Source organism: Ictalurus furcatus, chromosome 6 (assembly GCF_023375685.1).
Source record: "Ictalurus furcatus strain D&B chromosome 6, Billie_1.0, whole genome shotgun sequence".
NCBI lineage: Eukaryota > Metazoa > Chordata > Actinopteri > Siluriformes > Ictaluridae > Ictalurus > Ictalurus furcatus.
The window spans coordinates 2,160,179-2,185,026 of record NC_071260.1 but is presented as its reverse complement, the minus strand read 5'-3'; the positions used below and the strand labels follow the sequence as shown (position 1 = coordinate 2,185,026).

Here is a 24,848-nt window from a genome sequence, read left to right as displayed (position 1 = left end):
TTTTATATATCACGTTAATTTATTCACGAAATGATATTACAACTCACTGCTGCGTTCAACAGATTGGATAAAATCCCATTAAAGCCACTTACTTCGATAATGGAGATGCTGCAGGAGTGATCACTCCGTGTTTAGAAAAGATAGAAGCTGTACCCTCCATCCAGATACAGAGAGACAAACACAGAGAGGCAGGTAGACAGAAAGAGAGAGGCAGACAGAAAGAGAGATGGGCAGACAAAGAGAGACAGCGAGATAGACATAGAGGCAGGCAGACAGATAGAGAGACATAGAGGCAGGCAGAGAGAGACAGACAGAGATATAGAGGCAGGTAGACAGAAAGAGGGACAGACAGATATAGAGGCAGGTAGACAGAAAGAGGGACAGACAGAGATATAGACGCAGGTAGACAGAAAGAGAGATGTAGAGACAGGTAGACAGAAAGAGAGACAGACAGATTGAGAAATAGAGATAGGTAGACAAAGAGAGACAGACAGAGATATAGAGACACATAGACAGAAAGAGGGACAGACAGAGATATAGAGACAGGTAGACAGAAAGAGAATCAGAGAGAGAGACAGAGGCAGGCAGACAGAAATGGAGGCAGGCAGGGAGAGAGACAGATATAGAGGCAGGTAGACAGAAAAAGAGACATGGAGACAGAGATATAGAGACAGGTAGGCAGAAAGAGAGAGAGAGTTATAGAGACAGGTAGACAGAAATAGAGACATAGAGGCAGGCAGACAGAAATGAAGGCAGGCAGAGAGAGAGACAGACGAAGATATAGAGACAGGTAGACAGAGAGAGAGACATGGAGGCAGACAGAGATATAGAGACAGGTAGACAGAAAGAGAGACAGACAGAAAAATATAGAGACAGGTAGACAGAAAGAGACATAGAGGCAGGCAGAGAGAGACATACAGAGATATAGAGACAGGTAGACAGACAGAGATATATAGAGATAGGTAGACAGAAAGAGAGGCAGGCACAGACAGATATAGAGACGGGTAGACAGAAAGAGAGAGACAGAGGCAGGCAGAGAGAGACCGACAGAATGAGATATAGAGGCAGGTAGACAGAAAGAGAGATGGACAGAGATATAGAGGCAGGTAGACAGAAAGAGAGACGGACAGAATGAGATATAGAGGCAGGTAGACAGAAAGAGAGACGGACAGAATGAGATATAGAGGCAGGTAGACAGAGGGAATGAGATATAGAGGCAGGTAGACAAAGAGAATGAGATATAGAGGCAGGTAGACAGAAAGAGAGACAGACATGCCTTGTCTGACACGTATTATTAATCCTGATATAAAATCAGCTGATGAGTAAAAGGTGTCTCCACTGCATAAAAATGGCGGTACGTGTGACTCAGGAAATGATGAACTGCTTTCAGTCGTTAGTGTTTTCATCCCTGTAATAAAAAAAAAAGCTGACGAACGAATATATGACTAACGTGATTACGGTGTTACAGTATCGCGGCTACGTATAAACACTCATCCCTGTGAATCAGCTGTTACTATACAAACAATAACGTATTAGAACGAGCGCATTAATATAAACCCTTGTAGGATTTGTAGGCGGAGCTTCTGTTAGAGAAAACAAAATCAACCCCACCTGACCAATCACAATCCAGACTCTCAGTCCAAACCAGCTGACTGGATTTTAAATATGCGTGTTCTGTACTGAATGTCGTATCTCAAGTTCATGGAATTCATTAACAGTGCGCATTGTCTAATCAAACGTCTAATATCGTACCGAGTATGACACTTTATCTGCCATATCTCTCAACCAAAACGTCTCATGAAACTCCCTTTGACGTCGTAAAGCGCTTTCTGATGTAAAGAAACATTTTTCCGCGCGCGACACGACAAGCGCTCGACGGCTGCGTTTGAAAAATTGCTTTAATGCAAAAATAAGTTTGGTACATTTTAAAGAAAGAAAGAAAGAAAGAAAGAGGAGCCGTGCCTTTAGGCGGTCTGAAGAAAGAGCTGATGAAATATTCAGTACGTGAGAGACGAGCCTTGAGAGGAAATATTAATGAGAGCGAAGATGTGCAGACATTGAAGAATCATTTATATCTCGGAGCCAAAACGGTCTTGTGATTTATACCAACCCTAGAAGTGGGCCTGCACCGCAACGACGCTGCCAGCAGTTTAAAAGGATGAGAGGCTCGCTGTGCATACATATTCAGTACAGCGCTGAGGAACATCACCACCACCACCACCACCACCACGCTCGTCTGTGTGCGTCCTTCCAGCGCTCACGGGTTTAAAAAAAAACAAAAAAACCACAATGATGAGGGACAGAGTAAACAATAGCGCTTAGCAAGAACATCTCATAAAGAAATATGCAGCGTTAGGGTTTGGGGGGAAAAAAGTGTCAGTGTTTAAAAATAAGAGCGTAAAATACTATAATACAGTCCACGGAGGACGTACTAGATAACAGTGGTGGCTCTGGGTTACTGATCAGAAGGTCGGGGGTTCGAACCCCAGCGCTGCCACTGTTGGGCCCTTGAGCAATTCCCTTAACCCTCTCTGCTCCAGGGGGCGCTGTATCATGGCTGACCCTGCGCTCTGACCCCAACTTCCTAACATGCTGGGGTATGTGATCAATAAATTCTCATGAATCATTATTATCATTATAATAAACTATGACCGTAGTGCATCCGTAACACGTTATACACACGGCTTATGAAAATCCATTACACTTTAATTCGGGATTGTGACCATAATGCATTATAAGTGGCGCTTGTAACACATTATAACCCTAAGATACCCGAAATAAGGTGTTATCCGTTCCTATTGCTTCACGTTTATGTCTGTGAATAACTGCAACTGTAAGTCGGAATTATTATTATTATTATTATTATTATTATTATGATTTGTATTACTTTTTTACAATAGTTTTAACTCTATCTTAAATGCTGCAGGTTTTAATAATAAAGGTTTGTGGTAACAACGAACGTCGTGACTATGAACGCATTCATATCACGCGTATTATAATATAATGCATTCATGAGGCAGCGCGCGTGTCGTTATGACTGATTACATAGTTATAGCTATCTCGATGATGCATTAGCTATTGCTAACGTCATGCATTCTGTACAGTACGCTAAGCAGCGTTCATAACACGTTATCGACAATATCAAAGAATCCCACGTTGCATCGCGCGTCATAAGACTTTATTTATTTATTTTCGAATATTTCTCTTTAATAAATGAGTTAAACCAGGGCGAAATATTTCAGCGTTCTAAAACTACACGTACATGCATGTATAACTGCAGACCGATTCAAAGAAATAAATAAATAAATAAATAATCATACGTAGGCTAAAATATCGTATGTCTGTTTATAATCTACACCCAGGAAGTCTCAGCGTATATGCCTAATAACGGAACGAGGGTGTATTTCTTTGTTTTTATATTTGTTGATGCACACTAAGTATCGTGTGTACTTATGATGCAAACCGGACGCATTATAGCACGCTACGGACGTGTTCCTACAGCCGATTATAAATACGTTCTAAGCGTATCCGTCAATCGTTTAACCCGTCGGTCGTTTTCGTTTGTAAATTTGTTTGCGGGAATAATTTAAAAGGAAAACAAAAACCCTCCATGGTGACAGGTTTAAGCGTTTTATAATGAATAATAATGCACAGTACAAGACGTTATGTCTTGCATACAGTATTAACAATTCATAATGCATCATAGAAACAGGTGTAGTGTGTATATAAACAAATAAAGCGTTAAAGTTTGAAATAAATTCCACACACACACACAAAAAAATCCCAGTGCATTCTTGTTTTTTTAAATTCTTTTAATTGAAACGTAAAACTATATTTAAAATAACTATAACTATATTACAAAGTGTGGCCTTGTATAGCAAAATCTCGAATATGGCCTCGATAGAGAGATGACACTTTATATTCTTACATCATAATGAATATTAACGACATGGAATTTGCATAGATGAGTCCATGAAACTATGGAGGTAATGGACGATTAAATCACATACGGAAAGATGGAGATTTGATTATCGGAGAATAGACGAGGTACATTAGGACATGATGATTTTTTTATATAAATTAGTCAGTCCGGACAAGATGCCTTAAATCCTTCACTATGGTATGTGTATGTAAAAATGTAACGACTTTTCATTTAAATATCAAAAACACAGATGCAATTACAGTAACGCGTAACGTATAATCTTCCGGAGTTACTCGAGCCTGGATGTTTCATTTCGCTGCATTTCACCGTCAGGGCTGTCCACATCGGAGGCCTCGCCGTCGCCCCGTGCGTCTCGGCCGACCGTTCCCATGGCGAAGTTGATGAAGACCTGCAAAGACGAGTCGAGACAAAAGGTTAGCTTTGCCTGTCAGTTTAACAGTCGCTGTCTTACCGTTTTCATTCTCTCCAGGACGTAAGAATATATAAATCTGCTGGGAAACAACTCTCCTTTTATCCCCCCCCCCTTCAATCCGTCCTGTTTCTCGCTCACTCGTTAACATACGCTGTATACCGTATAAGGGAAGGTTGCTTGTATTCAGAACCGGGTTACGCACGCGCTTATGTTTGTTTTTTTTTTCCCCTGAGTGTGTTAAAAATGTGTTAAAACAACCTGTGTGTAGTTCATGCCTCTGAGGTTGGCCTTGAGTAGAAGCGTCCAAGAATAGACCGCTGCCTTTAAACCCGGGAAATAAATCCGAGTGTAGCACATCGACGATATATTGCCGCCTGAATCGTCCTAGTTGCGATTATACCATTAATCACTTATAAAATAGCGCTTGATCCAGCACGTCCTATCGTCTTGCATTTTAAGCACGTGCATAACTTGGACACGAGATACTAAATCAAGGTCGTGAAATCGTACCGTGTGTGTATGTGCAGGACGTAGGATCATCCATCGCGCTTTTAATCAAATAATGGCAATGTTTTGGGGGGTTTTTTTTTCGCTCTGGTGTAAAGAAAACGTGGCCGTGCTTTAAAGGATAAGCTAACGGAGCACTCATCATCTTCGCTTATAGATTATTCATAACTTTATCTATGAATAAAATAATAATAATAATTCACAGCAGGTCTCTGTTTGGAAAACATCCAGCACAGCGCCCCTAGAGGTCAAGAGCATGCATGAACAGGCACATAATAAGCCCAGCTGCAAAATCGTGCATTTTTACATACGTGTTCGAATACCGATGCACGGTGCATGCAATCCAACTCTATATGGCTCTGTATCACGACTGCAAATTTGTCCTTAAAATATTTGAGTGCTAAATTGACCTGGATGAATCCTGCAGAGTCTGTGAGAAGTGTGTGTGTGTGTGTTTAGGAGAGAGTTTATAGATGAGGTGCTGTTCAGAATACAGAAGAGGTGATGAATAGAGGGATGTAAGAGTGTGTGTGGGCTGGTGGAGGAGGAGGAAGAGAAGGAAGTGGAGTGAGACGGTGAATCTGTAGGTGAGGAGGAGTGTTTAGTTTGATGGACAGGCGGTGCAGGTTGTGATTGACAGGTGTAATACAGCCACCCTCAGAGCTCTCACCTCATCCAGTGTGGTCTGACTGACGGAAAAGTGCTTGATCTGCAGCGCCGCCTTATTGGATTCCAGCTGGTCAAAAATGTCAGCCACGCCCCCGGGAGCTACAGGAACGTGGTACACCACCATAGACGAGTGATGGTCCTGTAGGAACGCAGGGAAAGAAAAAAAAAAAGCCTGAGAATCACTGTGATCTACAGTCAGTTCCACTGACAACCAAATGTGACCATTTTTATTATTTTTTTAAGAAAAAAAAAACCCTTTTATTCTACCAAAAAAAATGATTCGCATGAAACGAGTCATATGAAGTGATTCACCTTCAGGTAAGTGCTGGGGAAGTGCTCCTGCATGAACGTGGTGATGGCGTCCACGTCGCAGGATGATGAGGTCAGGTACATCTTCACCGTGAAGCCGCTGCCGAACCTGCCGGGCCGAAACGGGTCACGGTTAATCTCCGGCGTTACCGCTAGAAGCTAATGTGGAAAATACTAAATAAGAGATACGGAGAGGGATGGAGGAAGTGGAGATTTCTGACCTGTTCTTGATGTGCTGTAAGGAGCCCAAACATCTGAACTGGCCTTGAACCATGATGGCAAGCCGAGTGCACAGAGCCTCACACTCCTCCATGCTGAAACGAACAAATCCAACACACGCACGTTTAATAAAAATAAAAACACCTTAATCTCACGCTTTGCTCGTTTTTCATCTTAAACACGTCGTTCGGTTGCTACGGCGACGCGTTCTGCAGAATCCCTGACAGTCATGCAAGAATCTAATCCTGACTGTAAATGTGTGTGTTGGAGGAGCTGCGACGCGCCTGGTTTTCCTCCAAACGTCCTGGGAAAGCTTCCAGACGAAAAATCTGACTGCCTCTGCCAAGAGGTTACATCTGTTTGGAGTTTTCATCCAAAAACAGCTCAGTGTCAACCACAGAATCGACTTCTGACACGGCCATCGCGGTCCGCTGACCGAAACCTCACTGAGAAGCTGTGCATAAACAAAATCGGAGTGCCAAAGTTTGTACACCCTTAAGCCCATGACCAAGAAATTAAATTTACAGCAAGGAGACATTTAGGATTTCAGTTTTCGCAGACGTTCAAATTCACAAGCGAACGTTAAAAAATAAAAAAATTCACTTGGCTATAATTTCAAACTTTAGCGTCTCCCTTTCTGATTGTGATAGAAAATGTGATATAAATATTCTTTAAAAACTGTGTAATGCATGCCTTTGTCGTTCAAACTTCTGACCTATTTGTTTTTGTTTGCTTTTTGTTTGGTTTGTTTGTTTGTTTTTGGATTGTTTGGTTGATTGCTTGTTTGGTTTGTTTGTTTGTTGTTTGGTTGGTTGATTTTGATTGGTTTGATTTTTGTTTGTTTGTTTGGTTGATTTTTGTTTGGTTTGATTGTTTGCTTTCTGTTTGGTTGGTTGGTTAGTTTGTTGTTTGCTTGTTTTTTGTTTGTTTGATTTTTGTTTATTTGGTTGATTGCTTAGTTGTTTGGCTGTTTATTGTTTGGTTGATTGTTTTGGTTTGTTGTTTGTTTGGTTGATTGGTTGCTTAGTTGTTTGGCTGTTTGTTTATTGTTTAGTTGATTGGTTTGTTTGTTTGGTTGATTGGTTGCTTAGTTGATTGTTTGGCTGTTTGTTTATTGTTTAGTTGATTTTGGTTTGTTTGTTTGGTTGATTGGTTGCTTAGTTGTTTGGCTGTTTGTTTATTGTTTAGTTGATTGGTTTGTTTGTTTGGTTGATTGGTTGCTTAGTTGATTGTTTGGCTGTTTGTTTATTGTTTAGTTGATTGTTTTGGTTTGTTGTTTGTTTGGTTGATTGGTTGCTTAGTTGTTTGGCTGTTTGTTTATTGTTTAGTTGATTGTTTTGGTTTGTTGTTTGTTTGGTTGATTGGTTGCTTAGTTTGTTTGGCTGTTTGTTTATTGTTTAGTTGATTGTTTTGGTTTGTTGTTTGTTTGGTTGATTGGTTGCTTAGCTGTTTGGGTGTTTGTTTATTGTTTAGTTGATTGGTTTGTTTGTTTGGTTGATTGGTTGCTTAGTTTGTTTGGCTGTTTGTTTATTGTTTAGTTGATTGTTTTGGTTTGTTGTTTGGTTGATTGTGTCGTTTGTTTGCTTGCTTTTTGTTTATTTGGTTGGCGGGTTGTTTAGTTGTTTGTTTGTTTATTTGGTGTTCCATTTATATAGTGCCTTTCTTACATCCAAGGCCGTTTTATAGCCTTACAGTAACACAAAACGCAAAATAAATAAAATTTTTAAAAAAATAAACTCTTACGTAACCATCGGAAATACTGTGGCAAGAGAAGAACATTTCTGTGAAAGGCTTTAGTATTGTTATTTGTAAAATATTTTAGGTTTCATAGATGTTCCTTATCTCAAGCGGCAAGGAAGGGGGAAAAAAATTCTCATTTCAAACGTGTTTCCTTTTTCTGATTGAGGTCTAAAATATTCTCCATTCTATAATCATTTTTCATACCTGCCTTTTGCCTTTATAATTGCTGACCTGTTTGTTTGCTTGTTTATTAGCTAGCATTCCACTTATATAGAGTTTTTCCGAAGTAACACGGAACCCTTAAGGAACTCTTAACGAGTAGAAAGAGACGTGTAATATTGTGTGAAAGGGAAAGTCTCTTGTTCACACAGCATTGTTTTTTGTTTTTTTTAGGAAACACCTTTAGTATGCTCTCAGTTGTAATCATGGTATTTTATTTGTCGATCATTTGTAACCTTGAGGTACATTCTTCTTCAACATGATCGCTGACAAATTCTTGTGTACGACAGGAACAAACGAAACCCTCATGACGGAGATGACCGAGACGGTTTTGCGTACTGTCCGAACGCTCGTACCTGTGTGATGTGAGGATCACGGCGCATTTTCCCATCACTTCATCAGAGATGATCTTCCAGAGGTGGCGTTTGGAGCGCGGGTCCATTCCTGAGCTGGGCTCGTCCTGCGCGAGAGAGGGGGCCAAGCACACAAAGCAGGTGAGCGTGAGTAAGATAAGCGCTTCGGTATCTCACACAGCGTCGGTAGACCCGGGGTAGTAATAAAACACTACAGGAGCTGAATGGCGAAATAAAAGGAGCTGGATGGTGAAATAAAAGGAGCTGGATGGTGAAACGAGAGAGCGGCTGATGGACAGATGGAGAATGTAGAAGCTGTTATTATAAACTGTGAACGTGCGCCGTTTTTGAGACAGATTTATACGCTGTAGTCGAGAAGGAGGAGGTGCTTACCAAGAGCAGGATCTGTGGCTGTCCAATCAGAGCCAGGGCTGTAGAGAGTTTACGGCGTGTTCCACAGCTGTAGCGTTCGCTGATGATGTGCCTGTGGTAGTTCAGCTCCAGTTTCTTCAGGAGATAGTTCACCACCTGAGACGCAAAATACCTCATTATTCGTCAATCTCAAAGGATCATAATATCACGGACGACAACGTTTTGATACATTAAACAAACAAAAACTATGACCTTACCAAGGTCTCTCACAGAGTTTATCTATGTGTTACACTGTCTTAGTCCTGGTAGCATTTTAACTGTAATAAACTGTTCTCGATTCCTGAAGTGTACATTAATATTGTCCTTTTAAACCCAATGTATTGTTGAATTGTGAAGAAATGAATTGTGTGCCCTGCGATGGACTGGCATGCTGTCCAGGGTGTACCCCGCCTTGTGCCCCATGCTCCCTGGGATAGACTCCAGGTTCCCCGTGACGCTGTAAAGGATAAGCGCTATAGAAGATGGATGGATGGATGAAGAAATGAAAAGTGTGCTGTTCGGAGAACCCTACACGACACGAATGCCGTTTCATCATTAAATGTAAAGAAGATAATCACTGACAGGACGATGCGATTAAAGCAGCGTTACTGTTACCACCCCGACGTGGATTATTTACCTAGCACAACACGTCCGGATGGGTTTCATTCCTCTTACGCGTCAACAATTTGCCGATGATATCGATCGCAACACACCGAGAACCTCCAATACTGCATTTTTTTTTTTTTTTTTTTGCTGAACACTTTTAGCTGTTTATGATCAGAATAATAATAATAGTAATATATTTAGAGAAACGCAGGTCATCGGGGTGTCCTAACGACCGGAGCTGAAAGACATTAAACGTGATTAATGAAGCTAATGATGTTAGCAGCAGGCTCCAGTGCAGCCACGCACGGTGCGCATGGACTGTACGCTCATTAGCGTTTCCTTGTGAGAATGATTTTTATATTGATATATGGTGTATGTGGATAACTTGTGTATGGTGTATGTCTATAATTGTGGGGGTTTTTTGTTGTTGTTTTTTTTTTTTTTAATGAGAAGCCAAAGAAAAATGTCCACATTGGTGGACAGTAAAGTTAAAGCAATCAATTCCCATCAGTGCGAATAATACACTTCGACCATATGTCTGTCTCTTAGACCTAGAGAGTCCGACGAGTCGAAATTCGCTGGGATAGAGACCGGCGATTAATTATTTGCAACATCTCGGCTAGAGATGTTCTCAAGCTTGCGCTGATCCCGAGACGACCTTATACAAACGCTAATGTTTTCTTCTTTTTAACGTCAGCTACCTTTTTTCTGCCTTTACATATACATTTTAACATTTATTTCAGTTTTAATTAATGAAGCACTAATTATCGTCAGGAAAAAAAAGAAGAAGAAGGAGGAAAAAAAAAAAAGAAAAGCTTCACAAGCCGGTTTAACGCGGCGAGCACGGTAATGAGCGGCGTTCGAATTAAAACGCCGCCGTGTTGAAGTGTGCTGAGGCAAAAGCCTCGCCTGATGAATGCATCGCAATTAATTGGGTTCCTCACATCAAAAGCACCAAACTGCCCGACGCTGAATATTAACACCACAGCGTGGACCTGGGAGAAACCCTGACGGGCTTTCAGCACAAAACGACGCTTCAAAAAGCCGTCTCGTGTGCTCTCCGTTCTCCTTTCATACGACCTGCGGTTCTTTCTTTAACTGTCCGGGAACAGGAGGTGAATAACGTCGAGACCGGCTCTTCAGCTCGTGCCGGTGTGAAACGGTGAAAAAGATCTGAAATGACTCAGCGCTTCCATTAATCTTCCGTTATAGAGTATGTGCTGCTCCGAGAGTGAGAGTCATCACCTCCAGCGTTAAAGCGATTTTAAAATAAAATAATCATCATCTCAGAGCTCAGGGTGCTGGAGAAACTCTCGTGTGTGTGGGTTTTTTTTTTAAACGTTATAATAAACGATGATTAGTAGAAGGGACGTCCCTCGAGAGAAAAATACGAGGAGGACCGCGTGGAGAAGAACCGGATTGTGTGGACCATCGTTACTTTATTTAAAGACTTAAATAGTTAATGAAGATCTCACCACTGCATTCCGAGCCAGAGTTTGGGGTTTATTTATTTTTTTCGAATTACCACTGCGAGATTAAATAATTAGCTTTTATCGCTAATCAATATGGAGAAACGGCGACGCTGCCCAGTCGCATTCAATACTCCGCTCGCATAGGCCTCGCTCAGTTTAGAAAGTCACGTGGTGTTGCTATGTGGTTGCCATGGTATTCCAGTTGCTTGCTAGAGTGTTGTGCCTAGGCATGTAGTATGGGATTATCACTTGGTTGCTATTGTGCGTCGTCGATCTTCCCAAAAAGCACAGGTACACCCTTCACCAAGAGTATAATAACTCACATGCGCTAGCTTGAGAAGCAGAAGTGTTGCGCTAGTTAGGTTAAACTAGCAGATTAGCATGTATTCAGACGGGATCAAAGCGGTGGACCACGCCCTATTTAAAACAAAAAAAAACAAACAACCACCCTTGTGCTGTTTTTCCCGTCACAGTCACGCCGTACAAGTGACCACTCGTGTGATGTAAGGTCATACACACTCACGAGTCATGAGGGACCGTCAACGCGAGTGCGCTGAGAACGTTAGCGGGAAGCTCAGAAAAGCCGCGGTGAGTATCTGATCAGAGGAAGCAGGTGCGACTGAGGGCACTCTGTACGAGTACGTTAGCGTTAGCGTAAAGACGCCGTCCCACCTGATCGATCTCTCTCTTACAGATGCCCCTGATGCGAGCGTAGAAGTACAGGTGCTCTTCTCCCGTCAGCAGGTCATCCAGAGCGTCCACCTGCGGGCAGTAGCCGATGTTTATCCCCTCCGTCCTGCAGTCCATGATGTCCACCGTCCTCCTGAAACACAGCATGCTCATCAGGGGAAAACGTTACAAAAACGTGTGCGAGGAGCTCGAGCAGGCTGGGAAAAGTAGACATTAGGAAACGAGCGAATTACCCGTCCCGGTCGAGCACTTGTGCCGAGCCGCGTGTCGGACTGATGTCTCCGGTTAGCATCTTAAACGTGGTGGTCTTTCCTGCTCCGTTGACTCCCAGCAATCCAAAGCACTAGGACAGAAATGCAAGCTTTTAACGTCATGCGTAAAACTGAACAGAATCCGTTTCGTTCGCTATAAGAACGCCTTTGGTTCTCGGTCCGAATCACGACGCGAGCACAACGGCACCATCGGCGCTCGAAATGCAGACTTCTTTCAACGTCTGCTCATTTCCTCGTATCTCGGCCTCGTTCGCCTGTCGTCCTTTTGAAAACGGTACAAGACAACGCTTTATTACAGTCTCGCGTCGTAACATGTTTATAAGCCGTTAATAGATGACGTGTTAATCATTCGTTAAGGATTATAACCATTTGTACGCTACTAGTACACTCATTAATAACGGATATAAAAAAGGGATACAAAAACACGGGGTTGTAACGACGTCATCATTTATAACGTGTTTACAAACCATCCGTAGATTATATTTATTTTATATAAGGTTCGAAACCTGGCTCCATATTTCGGAATTGCTTTATAGCAACCCATATAAGACACAGTTATGAAATATGGACAACGACATCGGTTTATAACACATTTATATGCTGTTAGTAGATCATTTATTATTGATTAAGGACCAACCGGGCGATTTAATAACGCTGGTGCTCTATAACATGTTCATAAGCCATTGAATCCATGATTTGCTCATTACTGATACGCTATTGCTATATAATTGGCAACCCAAGCACAAAGAATTACTATAACCTCCTCCTAATCGTCGGTTTGATGATATCGTGTTCTAGAACGTTTATACAGCTTTGATAAACGTTGTGTAGTTACTTATTACGGTTTAAAACCTGCGTACAAGCATCCATGCATCATATAACCATATAAATAAACATAACTCGCTCTCCATATATGAACAATAACTTATAACGTGCTTCTACGCCATTCGTACATGACGTGTTCATTATTTAGTACGGATTAAGACCTGGCCACAAAACTGGCATATAATTACTAACTCGTATACAAAACAATTATAAATCGCCTCATAAAGTGCTCATAGATGATATGTTGGCTATTTATTCACGCGTAGAGCCTTGTTATAGAGCGTTTCTGCTGAAATGGCGTATAATTGTTAACCTATTTTTATTATTTTTTTAAATAAGCAAAACTGTCTTCTTGCACGGAGTGAAAAGATTTCAGCTTTAACAAGAAAATATCGATCGTGTAAGTTAATGAATAAATCTGTTATTTAAAGGGTTTAAAAAGTCTTTCGTAATAATAAATAATTCACCGGTATCGTCGTTTCTGAACTGAAATGATCAAGTTGTTTAATAATGTGAATAAGGATTAAACCGCGCTACATAATGCGTTATAGATGATTAATAAATGACCTGTTGTATTGTTATAAACGTTATGTAAGTAACTTATATAGAGTACGTGGGTGTAGAATGTTTGGAATCAGCACTGACCTCTCCCGCCGGTATTCCGAAGGACAGGTTGGTGACGGCCTGCACTCGGTGGTTCAGATGTTGGTAGATCTTGGTGAGCTGACTGACCTGCAGCAGGTCAGACCCGGCGACTCCGCTGTCCACACGCTGACGCTCAGCCAACACGTCCTTGTCTACGTCCTCGCCCCGACTTCCTGTCTGAGGCACCCACGGTCGGCGTGTCCACAACCGCCTGGTCAGAGACGGAGAAGACGTTGGCACGACATGACGATATGGATTTGAAGCTTGCACACTGTTTCTGCATTCACAAAAGATTTTCATCAGAAAGCAGAAGCAATTTTAATCGCTTACAAACTGTCCGGGTGTTTTGAACACGATGGGGTTGTATGGGATATATTCGCATATCGATCCTGATGGGTTGAAATATGATGCATTAGAGATAACGAGCACGACGTTCCGATGAGGCCATAAGGGGGCGTTAGAGATAACGAGCACGACGTTCTGATGAGGTCATAAGGGGGCGTTAGAGATAACGAGCACGATGTTCTGATGAGGTCATAAGGGGGCGTTAGAGATAACGAACACGACGTTTCGTTGATGTCATAAGGGGGCGCTAGAGATAACGAGCATGACGTTCCGATGAGGTCATAAGGGGGCGTTAGAGATAACGAGCACGACGTTCTGATGAGGTCACAAGGGGGCAGTAGAGACAACGAGCACGACGTTCTGTTGAGGTCATAAGGGGGCGTTAGAGATAACGAGCACGACGTTCCGATGTCATAAGGGGGCGTTAGAGATAACGAGCACGACGTTCCGTTGATGTCATAAGGGGGCGTTAGAGATAACGAGCACAACGTTCCGATGTCATAAGGGGGCGTTAGAGATAACGAGCATGACGTTCTGATGAGGTCATAAGGGGGCGTTAGAGATAACGAGCACGATGTTCTGATGTCATAAGGGGGCGTTAGAGATAACGAGCATGACGTTCTGATGAGGTCATAAGGGGGCGTTAGAGATAACGAGCGCGACGTTCTGACTGAGGATGTCCTAGTGGGTGTTTCTAGAGTTGACATTCTGTAGATGATGTCATAAATGGTGACCAATCAGCACCTTCACTTCCATGCACATAGTGGAACTAATACACACTCAGTGTAATCACTCTGCTGTCAGGTTTTGTTTGTTTTGTCAATCTTATCCCTTTATTGTTTTGTTTTTTTGTTTGTTTTTTTCCGTTCTTTCTTCCACCTGACTCCGCCCTGCCCCACGGTCCTCACCGGACTTTGCGGAGGAGCCACTTGTTCATCAGCAGCCGCAGAGTGAAGCAAATGAACCCCTGCAGGAACAGCGAGATGAACATCCCCCCCAGGACGTCCATGCTGAACGGGTTCTTATAGGCGTCCACTCCGTACGTGCTCAGGATCTGGACCTGCAGGTCCACCCGAGCCAGCTCCATCAACCCGTTCCCAAAACTGAACTGAGGGAACACCAGGAACACGTTGCTGAGGGTGTGGTACACCGCCTGGATGTTCTGAAAAACAAGACGTAATGGCGTGGTTAGTTTGTTAATCGTTAATACTTCCACACGGTCTTTACACCATCAGTAATTTACACCTGTCCATTCACTCTTGTTCAAAATAAACACGCATCGTTTAAACGAACGAATATAAGTTTCACTTTTAAAGTGACACGTTCCCCTTCCGCACATCACTCCGCAGCTCTGTTCGTACTTCGTACTGTACAAAGAGTCTGAATTCAGCACAGAACATGGCTTTAAAAGAAGGTGCGGCACTTCGGCAGACCTCCGGTTTGTTTCTCACCTCCACGTCGTGTTTCGTTTGTCCCAGGAAGTACACGATGGCCGTGGAGATGATGGTGTTCATGCTGATGAAGAGGTTGATGCACACGTAGCAGATGAAGGCCATCTCTGCGTCTTTGAACACGGTCGACACCAGGTACATCCAGGGGAAGCTGGCAAATCTGTAAAAAGAGCCACGGGAATTCAATTAACCCGAGCACAAGTCGTGCCCGAGGAAGTACAAAAGGAGAGAAAAGTAGCGAGTAAAAAGGGGGTGTAAAGAAGGGAGAACGTTCAGGAGCCGAGCTGAGAGACGCCGAAGATAAATGACTTCATCAGGCGAAGCTTTTCTCCCGCCTTTTTGGAACGATCCGCTTTTTTATTCATTGGGGTGGTAAAGGATAGAGGAACGAGAGCTGTGTTTATGTCTCTCTCTGTGTGTGTGTGTGTGTGTGAGAGGGAGAAATCGCGTCTACGGACCTTAGATAAAAATAAAATCGAGAACAAAGATCAAACTCGTCTGTAATAATCCATGCCGTGGTGATGATACAACTACAAGCTTTTATTTATAGATGAAACACTTCGTATTTCAGGCTGTTTACGATTAGTCTTGGACGATGCGGGGAGTCCCCGTCAACGACCTGTTACTATAGAAACGACAACGTATTAGAACGAGCGCACTGATATGAACCTTCCGGCCAATCGGAGCTTAGAATTAAACAACGCTGTGGTGTAAATATTTTTGAAATGAGTCGACCAAGTCTGTAACACACCCCGCTTGTCCTTCGTACAGAAACTCGTATAATGACGTTATTATGCTGCATACGTTTGGGGTTGTGGTTGAAGATGAGGGGGTGGGGGGGAGGTGGGGGGGGGAGGTGGAGGGGGGGGGGGATGAACAGATTTCAGCGAGAACGGTTTCCTACAGCCGCGCCTTTTCCCGAGCTGAGAGTGTGGAGTCGTCTTCGTTACCGCACCACGACGTCCCGTAGTATTAAATGTATCTATAAATGGATAAAAAGTACGGCCTGTTTTTTAAAAAATATTAAGCTTGTGAAGATTTAAGACTGACCCAAAGAGTATGAGGAGCAGCGAGACGGCCCCCAGGTTGAGTCTGTCAGTGAAGGCAGGAAGCTGGAACGCTGCGATCGTGATGATGGAGAGAATCACAGGAATCATGTACAGGGCCTGGAGAGAGAGAGAGAGAGAGAGAGAGAGAGCGAGAGAGTGACGGAGAGAGCGAGAGACAGAGAGAGAGACAGATAGAGAAAGAGAGCGAGAGACAGGGAGAGAGAGAGAGAGAGAGAGGGAGAGAGTGCAACAGAGACAGAGTGAGAGAGTGACGGAGAGAGAGAGAGTGACAGATAGAGAAAGAGAGAGTGAGATGGAGAGAGAGAGAGAGCGACATATAGAGAGTGAGACGGACAGAGAGAGAGCGACAGATAGAGAAAGAGAGAGAGAGTGTGAGACAGAGAGAGAGAGAGACAGAGAGAGAGTGCAACAGAGACAGAGTGAGAGAGTGACGGAGAGAGAGAGAGCGACAGATAGAGAAAGAGAGAGTGAGACGGAGAGAGAGAGAGCGACATATAGAGAGTGAGACGGAGAGAGAGAGCGACAGATAGAGAAAGAGAGAGAGAGCGTGAGACAGAGAGTGAGAGACAGGGAGAGAGAGAGAGACAGAGAGAGAGTGCAACAGAGACAGAGTGAGAGAGTGATGGAGAGAGCGACAGAGTGAGAGAGTGAGACGGAGAGAGAGAGAGAGTGACATATAGAGAGAGAGCGACAGAGAGAGCGACAGATAGAGAAAGAGAGAGTGACAGAGCGACAGATAGAGAAAGAGAGAGAGAGAGACGGAGAGAGAGAGAGAGCGACAGATAGAGTGATTCAGAGACGGAGAGAGAGAGAGAGAGCGACATACAGAAGAGAGAGTGACAGAGAGCGAGAGATAGAGAAAGAGAGAGTGACAGAGTGACAGATAGAGAAAGAGAGAGTGAGACAGAGTGAGAGAGAGAGAGCGACAGATAGAGAGAGAGACAGAGAGAGACAGAGCGAGAGAGAGAGAGCGACAGATAGAGAGACAGAGAGAGAGAGCGACAGATGGAGAGAGAGACAGAGAGAGAGAGACAGAGAGAGAGACAGAGCGAGAGAGAGATCACAGGATTAGTGTAATGTCGATGTGAGAGAACTTTATATATGTATTTAGTTCCTTTACTACAGCCATATTGTAAATTACAGTGAGCTCTTCGTAAGAACGTGAATTTGCATAATGATAAGTGGACGAAATGAGCTTTTATTCACTATTAAGTGCTTTTCCCTTCCCCCAGACTTAAGCATTCTTACTGCATTAAAATGATGTTGCAGTGCATTTATTATGTTCACCAGAGTAAAAGCCAAAGAAAAGTTCCTTTCAGTCACGTCGCTCATCACGAATATTTCACAATATTTGACATTTCATTTTTGCCAACAGAGAACTTCCTGAAATAGTCGAATCTGTCCGATCCCAAAGCGAAATGACCCTTTCCTCGATTGCTCTTTTCAGCGTCCTAATAATAAAACGATCTGCTGGCGACCGTGTCGAGCGGATCATCAGAATCCAGACGGTGTGTGAAATACCATCTCGTACCATGTCGTAGAAGAAGTTGACGGTCCAGTAGAAAGGTTCGCTGATTCCTGATATGTGCTGCAGCCTCTTAGAGCCGGTGTGATGCTCCTGAACCTCGTAGATGACGAAGCTGGCCGTCATGATGGAGAACCCGGTGAGGACGCACATCGCCACCAGGAGGTTGACCAAGTTGCGAACGCTGAGGGAGAAAAGGTTTACTCGGATACGGTACGACACGACGTACAACAATAAATAAATAAATAAATAGATACGCGTTAGGAAATGGTTAGGGCCTTCGGATCCGCCTCTTTCAGATGATACAGTACACATCCGGGTGCCGTGATACGATATGATCCACAGATCAAGGCTACTGTTAGACGAGTAACGATTCGATACACGTGGATATGACATTAGGAGATGCAGACACCATCCGATATGATCTTAGACCTATTTCGGAGAGTCTTCAGGAAGCTGCGTTTTTGCCTTATTAACGTCAGTCTTTGTATTCTCTCTCTCTCTCTCTCTCTCTCTCTCTCTCTCTCTCTCTCTCTCTCGTCCCTTCACCGCCTTGTCTGCACAGACTCTAAGCTGAGCTTTACATCTTGAGCGTGGGCTTTCTGAAGCGGTAAAATGCTGATCCGAAGATTAATCAAGCACGCGCTTAAGAACTTGGTGCCACGACCCAGATGGCTCGCTAAAACCTCCCTGGTGAGTTACGCCGTTATTTACGAACTAGATGGAAAGTTGGTTGTGCGTGGTGTTTAGGGTGAGGGATAGGGGTTAGGGTGAGGGATAGGGGTTAAGGTTTAGGGGTGAGGGCTTAGGGTTTAGGGTGAGGGGTTAGCATTGGGGGTTAGGGCTTAGGGTTAGGGGGAGGACTTAGGGTTGGGGTTTAGGGGTGAGGGTTAAGTTTAGGATGAGGGCTTAGGGTGAGGCCTTAGGGTTGGGGTTTAGGGTTAGGGGGAGGGGTTAGGAGGTAAGGTTAGGGTTTAGGGTTAGGTTGAGGGCTTAGGGTTTAGGGTGAGGCCTTAGGGTTGGGGTTTAGGGTGAGGGCTTAGGGTGAGGACTTAGGGTGTGGCCTTAGGGTTGGGGGTTAGGGTTTAGGGTTAGGAGGTGGGTTTAGGGTGAGGGCTTAGGTTTAGGGTGAGGCCTTAGGGTTGGGGGTTAGGGGGAGGGGTTAGGTTGAGGGCTTAGGGTTTAGCAGTGAGGGCTTAGGTTTAGGGTGAGGGCTTAGGGGTGAGGGCTTAGGTTTAGGGTGATGGCTTAGGGGTGAGGGCTTAGATTTAGGGTGAGGCCTTAGGGTTGGGGTTTAGGGTGAGGGCTTAGGGTGAGGCCTTAGGGTTGGGGGTTAGGGTTTAGGGTTAGGAGGTGGGTTTAGGGTAAAGGTTTAGGGTGAGGCCTTAGGCTTGGGGTTTAGGGGTGTGGGGTTAAGTTTAGGGTGAGGGGTTAGGGGGAGGGGTTAGGAGGTAGGGTTGAGGGCTTAGGGTTAGGGGTTAGAGTGAGGGTTTAGGGTTTGGGCTAGTTACTCTATGCGGCCTTTTCATAGACAGATCTTCTGATCCAAGCTGTTATTTTTTTACACCCTTAAAAATGATTATCCGATTAAAAAAAGCGATTACGGGGCAAAAACATTGCATTTCTGGTCTGTTTTTTTTTTTTTTTTAATACAACTCGTATATAGGCATGACAAGTTTGTTTGTATGCCACATTTTGTACACAGGGTCATAGGAGAAAAGATCAAATAAAAGAATCAATGAAAGTAAGATTGTTTGTTTTTTTTTAAACATGGATTTTAGGTCATATTTAAAATCGTCTGGAGTTTACATCTCTGATATTCTTCCAAAATCCCCACGAGAGTTCTGCAGAGTTGGGTCCTGGGCACTCGGTCTGTGTTTTTAAAGAGCTACCTACAGGCGTACTTCCTCCCCCTGGCCTTGCTTTCTCACTATTACTCTTCCACGAGGGCAAGAACGTGGACAAAGGCCAGGCACGGCGAGAGCCCAGAACAAATGAGAAAATCGATCTAAAGAGCACGAGCGGCCTCCGCGCGGCGGAGGTGAACATTTCGCACTAATGCGAGCGGGGTTTGTAATAGCGAAGAGCGATGCTGAAATATGGGGAAAGGAGAAGAAAGAAAAAACAGATGGAGGAAAACAGGAGCTTGAGAGGTTGTTTATAAAATGACTCGGGTTTTCCCTGATGGGATGAAACGGAATAAACGATAACGATGTTAGTGAGAGAGCTTCTTTTACAGCATCAATTTTAAAAGTAAAACAAAAATAAAAGGATCCCGGTAACGCTGCTTAAAATGAAGCTCATAAAAAAAAAAAAAAAATCATAACGATTTCCATAATGCAGACAAATTTTTGGAAATGGAGTCAAGATTTATACCTTGTAGTACAACTTAATTCCTTATAATCTACTGTATATCCTTCTCTTCCGTGCGTATTTATACACACTCGGACATGCTAAGCCTGACGCGCATACGTTTTAAATACGGTTCTATTACAGTAACCGTCGTTTATTAAGTTAAGACGTAAACACTGGAAAAGTGTACTTTCTTTCTTCCTGTCCGAGGGGACGTATGTTATACGTTATGTACGGTCATAAATAATAGTGTGCACATCAATATTTCTAGTTTCTAGAACCCGGTATTCACACACTCCAGTTTCTATGGCAACAAGCTTGACCGTGCTGTTTGAACGTTAATCACTTCCTAGTCAGCGTCACCACGCCGCCGCTCGTTTCGTCTTACTGTTGGAAAAGCGCTGGTCCGAATTTTTCAGAGAATCTTCATGTCTTAATGGATATACCGGACTGACGTTAAACGTATGGGTGTCTAATGTTAGCAAAGTAAAATGTATACCGATCGAGTTCATTTCACGTGAATTGAATTCAAAATATTCTCTGTTTAGCGACAGAGAGCGAGAGCGAGTGCATCTTTCAAGCGGGGAAAAATCGAAACGAGAGATCATGGGTGTAAAATAGGGGGAAAGGGGGCGGGACTTCCATCACATCAGTTAAGATCCAGATCCAGGGGCAGTGGTGACTTAGCGGTTGAGGCTCTGGGTTACTGATCGGAAGGTCAGGGGTTCAAGTCCCAGCACTGCCAAGCTGCCACTGCTGGGCCCTTGAGCAAGGCCCTTAACCCTCTCTGCTCCAGGGGGCGCTGTATCATAGCTGACCCTGTGCTCTGACCCCAACTTCCTGACATGCCGGGGTATGCGAAGAAAAGAATTTCACAAATTTTCAGAGGTAAGTCGTACTAGCGTACTCTGAAGGTTAAAATTTGTCTGCACCCTTCTCTTCATCCAAAATGTGTCCAGTAAAATCATTTCTTTTTTCGATTATGCTTTGAAAAGCACGGGGTGAGTGACGTTGCATGCGCTAACCTCGAAACCACCTTGAGAGGATGCAAATATTGCACCGGGCCGGTAATCGATAAACGGAACTCAAAGCAGACCCCGTTTAATACGATGAAAGAGGAGTAAATACAGCAGTCAAATTTCATTACTGCAAGTGCTTGGCTGGAATGAAAATGTCCACACGCCGCTTGCATTTTTACCACCCCGGGGCATTTGCTTCACTAACTATGAGCTGCATGTGTTAAAGATTAATGTCTGACAAATGAAGAATGAACTACATGCTTACATGGCATCCTCTTCTTCCACTTGGCCAGGGTAGGGGTGGCTGGACACGGAGATTGCTGCATGCAAGGGAAAGAAAGAAAGAGAAAAACGACAGGATTAAATCGCATGCCCAATTCACATTCACACAACGGCGGCCTGAGCCGCGTCACGAGCGAGCAGGGCAGCTGGCCTGATGAACCCTCGCTGGATTTATGCCCCGTTTTCAGGCCCGAGTGAGTCCACCGGCTACATTTGAATGATTGCATCTCCCTTTTCCCTTATTGACTGCTTGGTCTGCATTAATCTTGCCTACAGGCAGACGGTGAATCTCAGCCGCTGGCCCAGTCTGTCTCTGCTGCTGAAATAAAAGGTTGGAGCCTCTGTCCTGCTTTATTCACTTCAACCTGGCTCTCAGCACCACTAATTACAATTCCTGACACTGCATTGCATCCTGACAGGGACAGAAGATAAACACTGCCCCCTGGTTTAGCACAAGGGAAATGCACAGCAAAATCAGGAGTAGTGAATGAAGACGGACGAAGCACGGCATGGATGATTTCACGTTTATAATCCAAGCTGGAAATGCTGAGCATTTCTCATAGATTTACCACTGAAATAGCAAATAACCCCATAACACTTTAAATTGAAGTTTAAGTCACTACTTTCGCCACTCCAGTACACCAGACTAAGCGTACGGAGATGTACAGTTTAACTCTAACTAATAATAGCGCTCTTATTTCAACAAAACGGTGCGGCACCACTCGGCTCGCCTGCAAAGACAAAGGTCAGGGCTGTACGTTTCCTGTTCCTACAAATAGTAGCTGTAAAAGTAGGAGGAGTTTGTCTGGAGGTTGTCAGGTGACTAGTTATACTCCTTAAAAAAAAAAAAAATTGATTAGAACATAGTCTGTTTTAGTGACAGGAAGTAACCAAAACAGAAGGGTGCCGATATATTTTTCTACAGTCAAAATACAGGGACGCAAATTTTATACTTGACGGTCACGTGACACTGCAATACCCAAAAAAAGAGGGGGGTGCCAATACTTCAATCTTTACTGAAAATTCAGAGTAGCAAACTTTTAAATAATGGCTGAACGCCACCCAAAGACAGTCAAGGGTGCCAATATTTGAATTGTTATTGAAAGTACAGAGTAATTAACTCTTTTAATGGCTATGTGGCACCCAAATACCGTCAAGGGTGCCAAAACTTCAAATCTTTAGCAATCTTTAACACAGGGAAGCACATTTACTTAACGTTCGAGTGACACTAATATACACCCAAGGGTGCCAATGTTTTCAGTGAAAATACAGGGTAGCAAAACTTTTAAGTAACAGACACGTGGCACCCAAATACAGTCGAGGGTGCCAATACTTTACCTGTTAGTTACAGGGACGCAAACTTGCATGTAATGCCTACACGGCATCCAGATAGTGTTGGGGGTGCCGATACTTTTACTTTTAATCGCCTTTTAATGTAATGACTGTGTGGTACCCGAATACAGGCCGGGGGTTGGGTGCCAATACTTTCTTCTTTTGGTCAAAATGCAAAGAAGCAAACGTTTATTTAAGAGCTACCCGGCACCGGGACAGAGTCCGGGGTGCCAATATTTTCATGCAGTTAAAAAAGACAAAGCGTGTGTTATAGCGTGTGTATTATAGTGAATGTGGTGTGTTATAATGTGTGTACTATAGTGAATGTGGTGTGTTATAGCGTGTGTACTATAGTGAATGTGGTGTGTTATAATGTGTGTACTATAGTGAATGTGGTGTGTTATAGCGTGTGTACTATAGTGAATGTGGTGTGTTATAGTGTGTGTACTATAGTGAATGTGGTGTGTTATAGCGTGTGTACTATAGTGAATGTGGTGTGTTATAATGTGTGTACTATAGTGAATGTGGTGTGTTATAATGTGTGTACTATAGTGAATGTGGTGTGTTATAATGTGTGTACTATAGTGAATGTGGTGTGTTATAATGTGTGTACTATAGTGAATGTGGTGTGTTATAATGTGTGTACTATAGTGAATGTGGTGTGTTATAGCGTGTGTACTATAGTGAATGTGGTGTGTTATAATGTGTGTACTATAGTGAATGTGGTGTGTTATAATGTGTGTACTATAGTGAATGTGGTGTGTTATAGCGTGTGTACTATAGTGAATGTGGTGTGTTATAATGTGTGTACTATAGTGAATGTGGTGTGTTATAATGTGTGTACTATAGTGAATGTGGTGTGTTATAGCGTGTGTACTATAGTGAATGTGGTGTGTTATAATGTGTGTACTATAGTGAATGTGGTGTGTTATAGTGTGTGTACTATAGTGAATGTGGTGTGTTATAATGTGTGTACTATAGTGAATGTGGTGTGTTATAGCGTGTGTACTATAGTGAATGTGGTGTGTTATAGCGTGTGTACTATAGTGAATGTGGTGTGTTATAGCGTGTGTACTATAGTGAATGTGGTGTGTTATAGCGTGTGTACTATAGTGAATGTGGTGTGTTATAATGTGTGTACTATAGTGAATGTGGTGTGTTATAGCGTGTGTACTATAGTGAATGTGGTGTGTTATAGCGTGTGTACTATAGTGAATGTGGTGTGTTATAGCGTGTGTACTATAGTGAATGTGGTGTGTTATAATGTGTGTACTATAGTGAATGTGGTGTGTTATAGCGTGTGTACTATAGTGAATGTGGTGTGTTATAATGTGTGTACTATAGTGAATGTGGTGTTATAGTGTGTGTACTATAGTGAATGTGGTGTTATAGCGTGTGTACTATAGTGAATGTGGTGTGTTATAATGTGTGTACTATAGTGAATGTGGTGTGTTATAATGTGTGTACTATAGTGAATGTGGTGTGTTATAATGTGTGTACTATAGTGAATGTGGTGTGTTATAATGTGTGTACTATAGTGAATGTGGTGTGTTATAATGTGTGTACTATAGTGAATGTGGTGTGTTATAGCGTGTGTACTATAGTGAATGTGGTGTGTTATAATGTGTGTACTATAGTGAATGTGGTGTTATAGCGTGTGTACTATAGTGAATGTGGTGTGTTATAGCGTGTGTACTATAGTGAATGTGGTGTGTTATAATGTGTGTACTATAGTGAATGTGGTGTTATAGCGTGTGTACTATAGTGAATGTGGTGTGTTATAGCGTGTGTACTATAGTGAATGTGGTGTGTTATAGCGTGTGTACTATAGTGAATGTGGTGTGTTATAGCGTGTGTACTATAGTGAATGTGGTGTGTTATAGCGTGTGTACTATAGTGAATGTGGTGTGTTATAATGTGTGTACTATAGTGAATGTGGTGTGTTATAATGTGTGTACTATAGTGAATGTGGTGTGTTATAACGTGTGTACTATAGTGAATGTGGTGTGTTATAGCGTGTGTACTATAGTGAATGTGGTGTGTTATAATGTGTGTACTATAGTGAATGTGGTGTGTTATAGCGTGTGTACTATAGTGAATGTGGTGTGTTATAGCGTGTGTACTATAGTGAATGTGGTGTGTTATAGCGTGTGTACTATAGTGAATGTGGTGTGTTATAG

General features: G+C 43.0%; 1 protein-coding gene and 2 long non-coding RNA genes across 3 annotated transcripts in view; 2 read left to right on the top strand and 1 right to left on the bottom strand.

Annotated features, from left to right (window-relative positions):
* Positions 1-3,381: 3,381 nt before the first annotated feature.
* LOC128608480 (glucosylceramide transporter ABCA12-like) overlaps positions 3,382-24,848 on the bottom strand; it is a 57,409-nt gene continuing 35,942 nt past the window's right edge. Inside the window, exons 34-47 of the mRNA XM_053626215.1 lie at positions 21,320-21,374; positions 17,690-17,867; positions 16,139-16,254; positions 15,089-15,248; positions 14,546-14,799; positions 13,293-13,503; positions 11,784-11,893; positions 11,533-11,683; positions 8,765-8,899; positions 8,375-8,478; positions 6,062-6,154; positions 5,844-5,949; positions 5,533-5,670; positions 3,382-4,331 (exon numbers count right to left, since the gene is read on the bottom strand). Coding sequence (XP_053482190.1) covers positions 4,212-4,331; positions 5,533-5,670; positions 5,844-5,949; positions 6,062-6,154; positions 8,375-8,478; positions 8,765-8,899; positions 11,533-11,683; positions 11,784-11,893; positions 13,293-13,503; positions 14,546-14,799; positions 15,089-15,248; positions 16,139-16,254; positions 17,690-17,867; positions 21,320-21,374 — 1,931 coding nt within the window. The 3' untranslated portion in view covers positions 3,382-4,211. The remainder of the gene's footprint in view (positions 4,332-5,532; positions 5,671-5,843; positions 5,950-6,061; positions 6,155-8,374; positions 8,479-8,764; positions 8,900-11,532; positions 11,684-11,783; positions 11,894-13,292; positions 13,504-14,545; positions 14,800-15,088; positions 15,249-16,138; positions 16,255-17,689; positions 17,868-21,319; positions 21,375-24,848) is intronic.
* Positions 6,824-11,676, top strand: LOC128608482 (uncharacterized). Its single transcript, XR_008386082.1, has 3 exons — positions 6,824-8,512; positions 11,334-11,448; positions 11,555-11,676. It is a non-coding gene; the product is annotated as an uncharacterized LOC128608482 (long non-coding RNA).
* Positions 14,689-18,412, top strand: LOC128608483 (uncharacterized). Its single transcript, XR_008386083.1, has 4 exons — positions 14,689-14,824; positions 15,116-15,223; positions 17,753-17,896; positions 18,249-18,412. It is a non-coding gene; the product is annotated as an uncharacterized LOC128608483 (long non-coding RNA).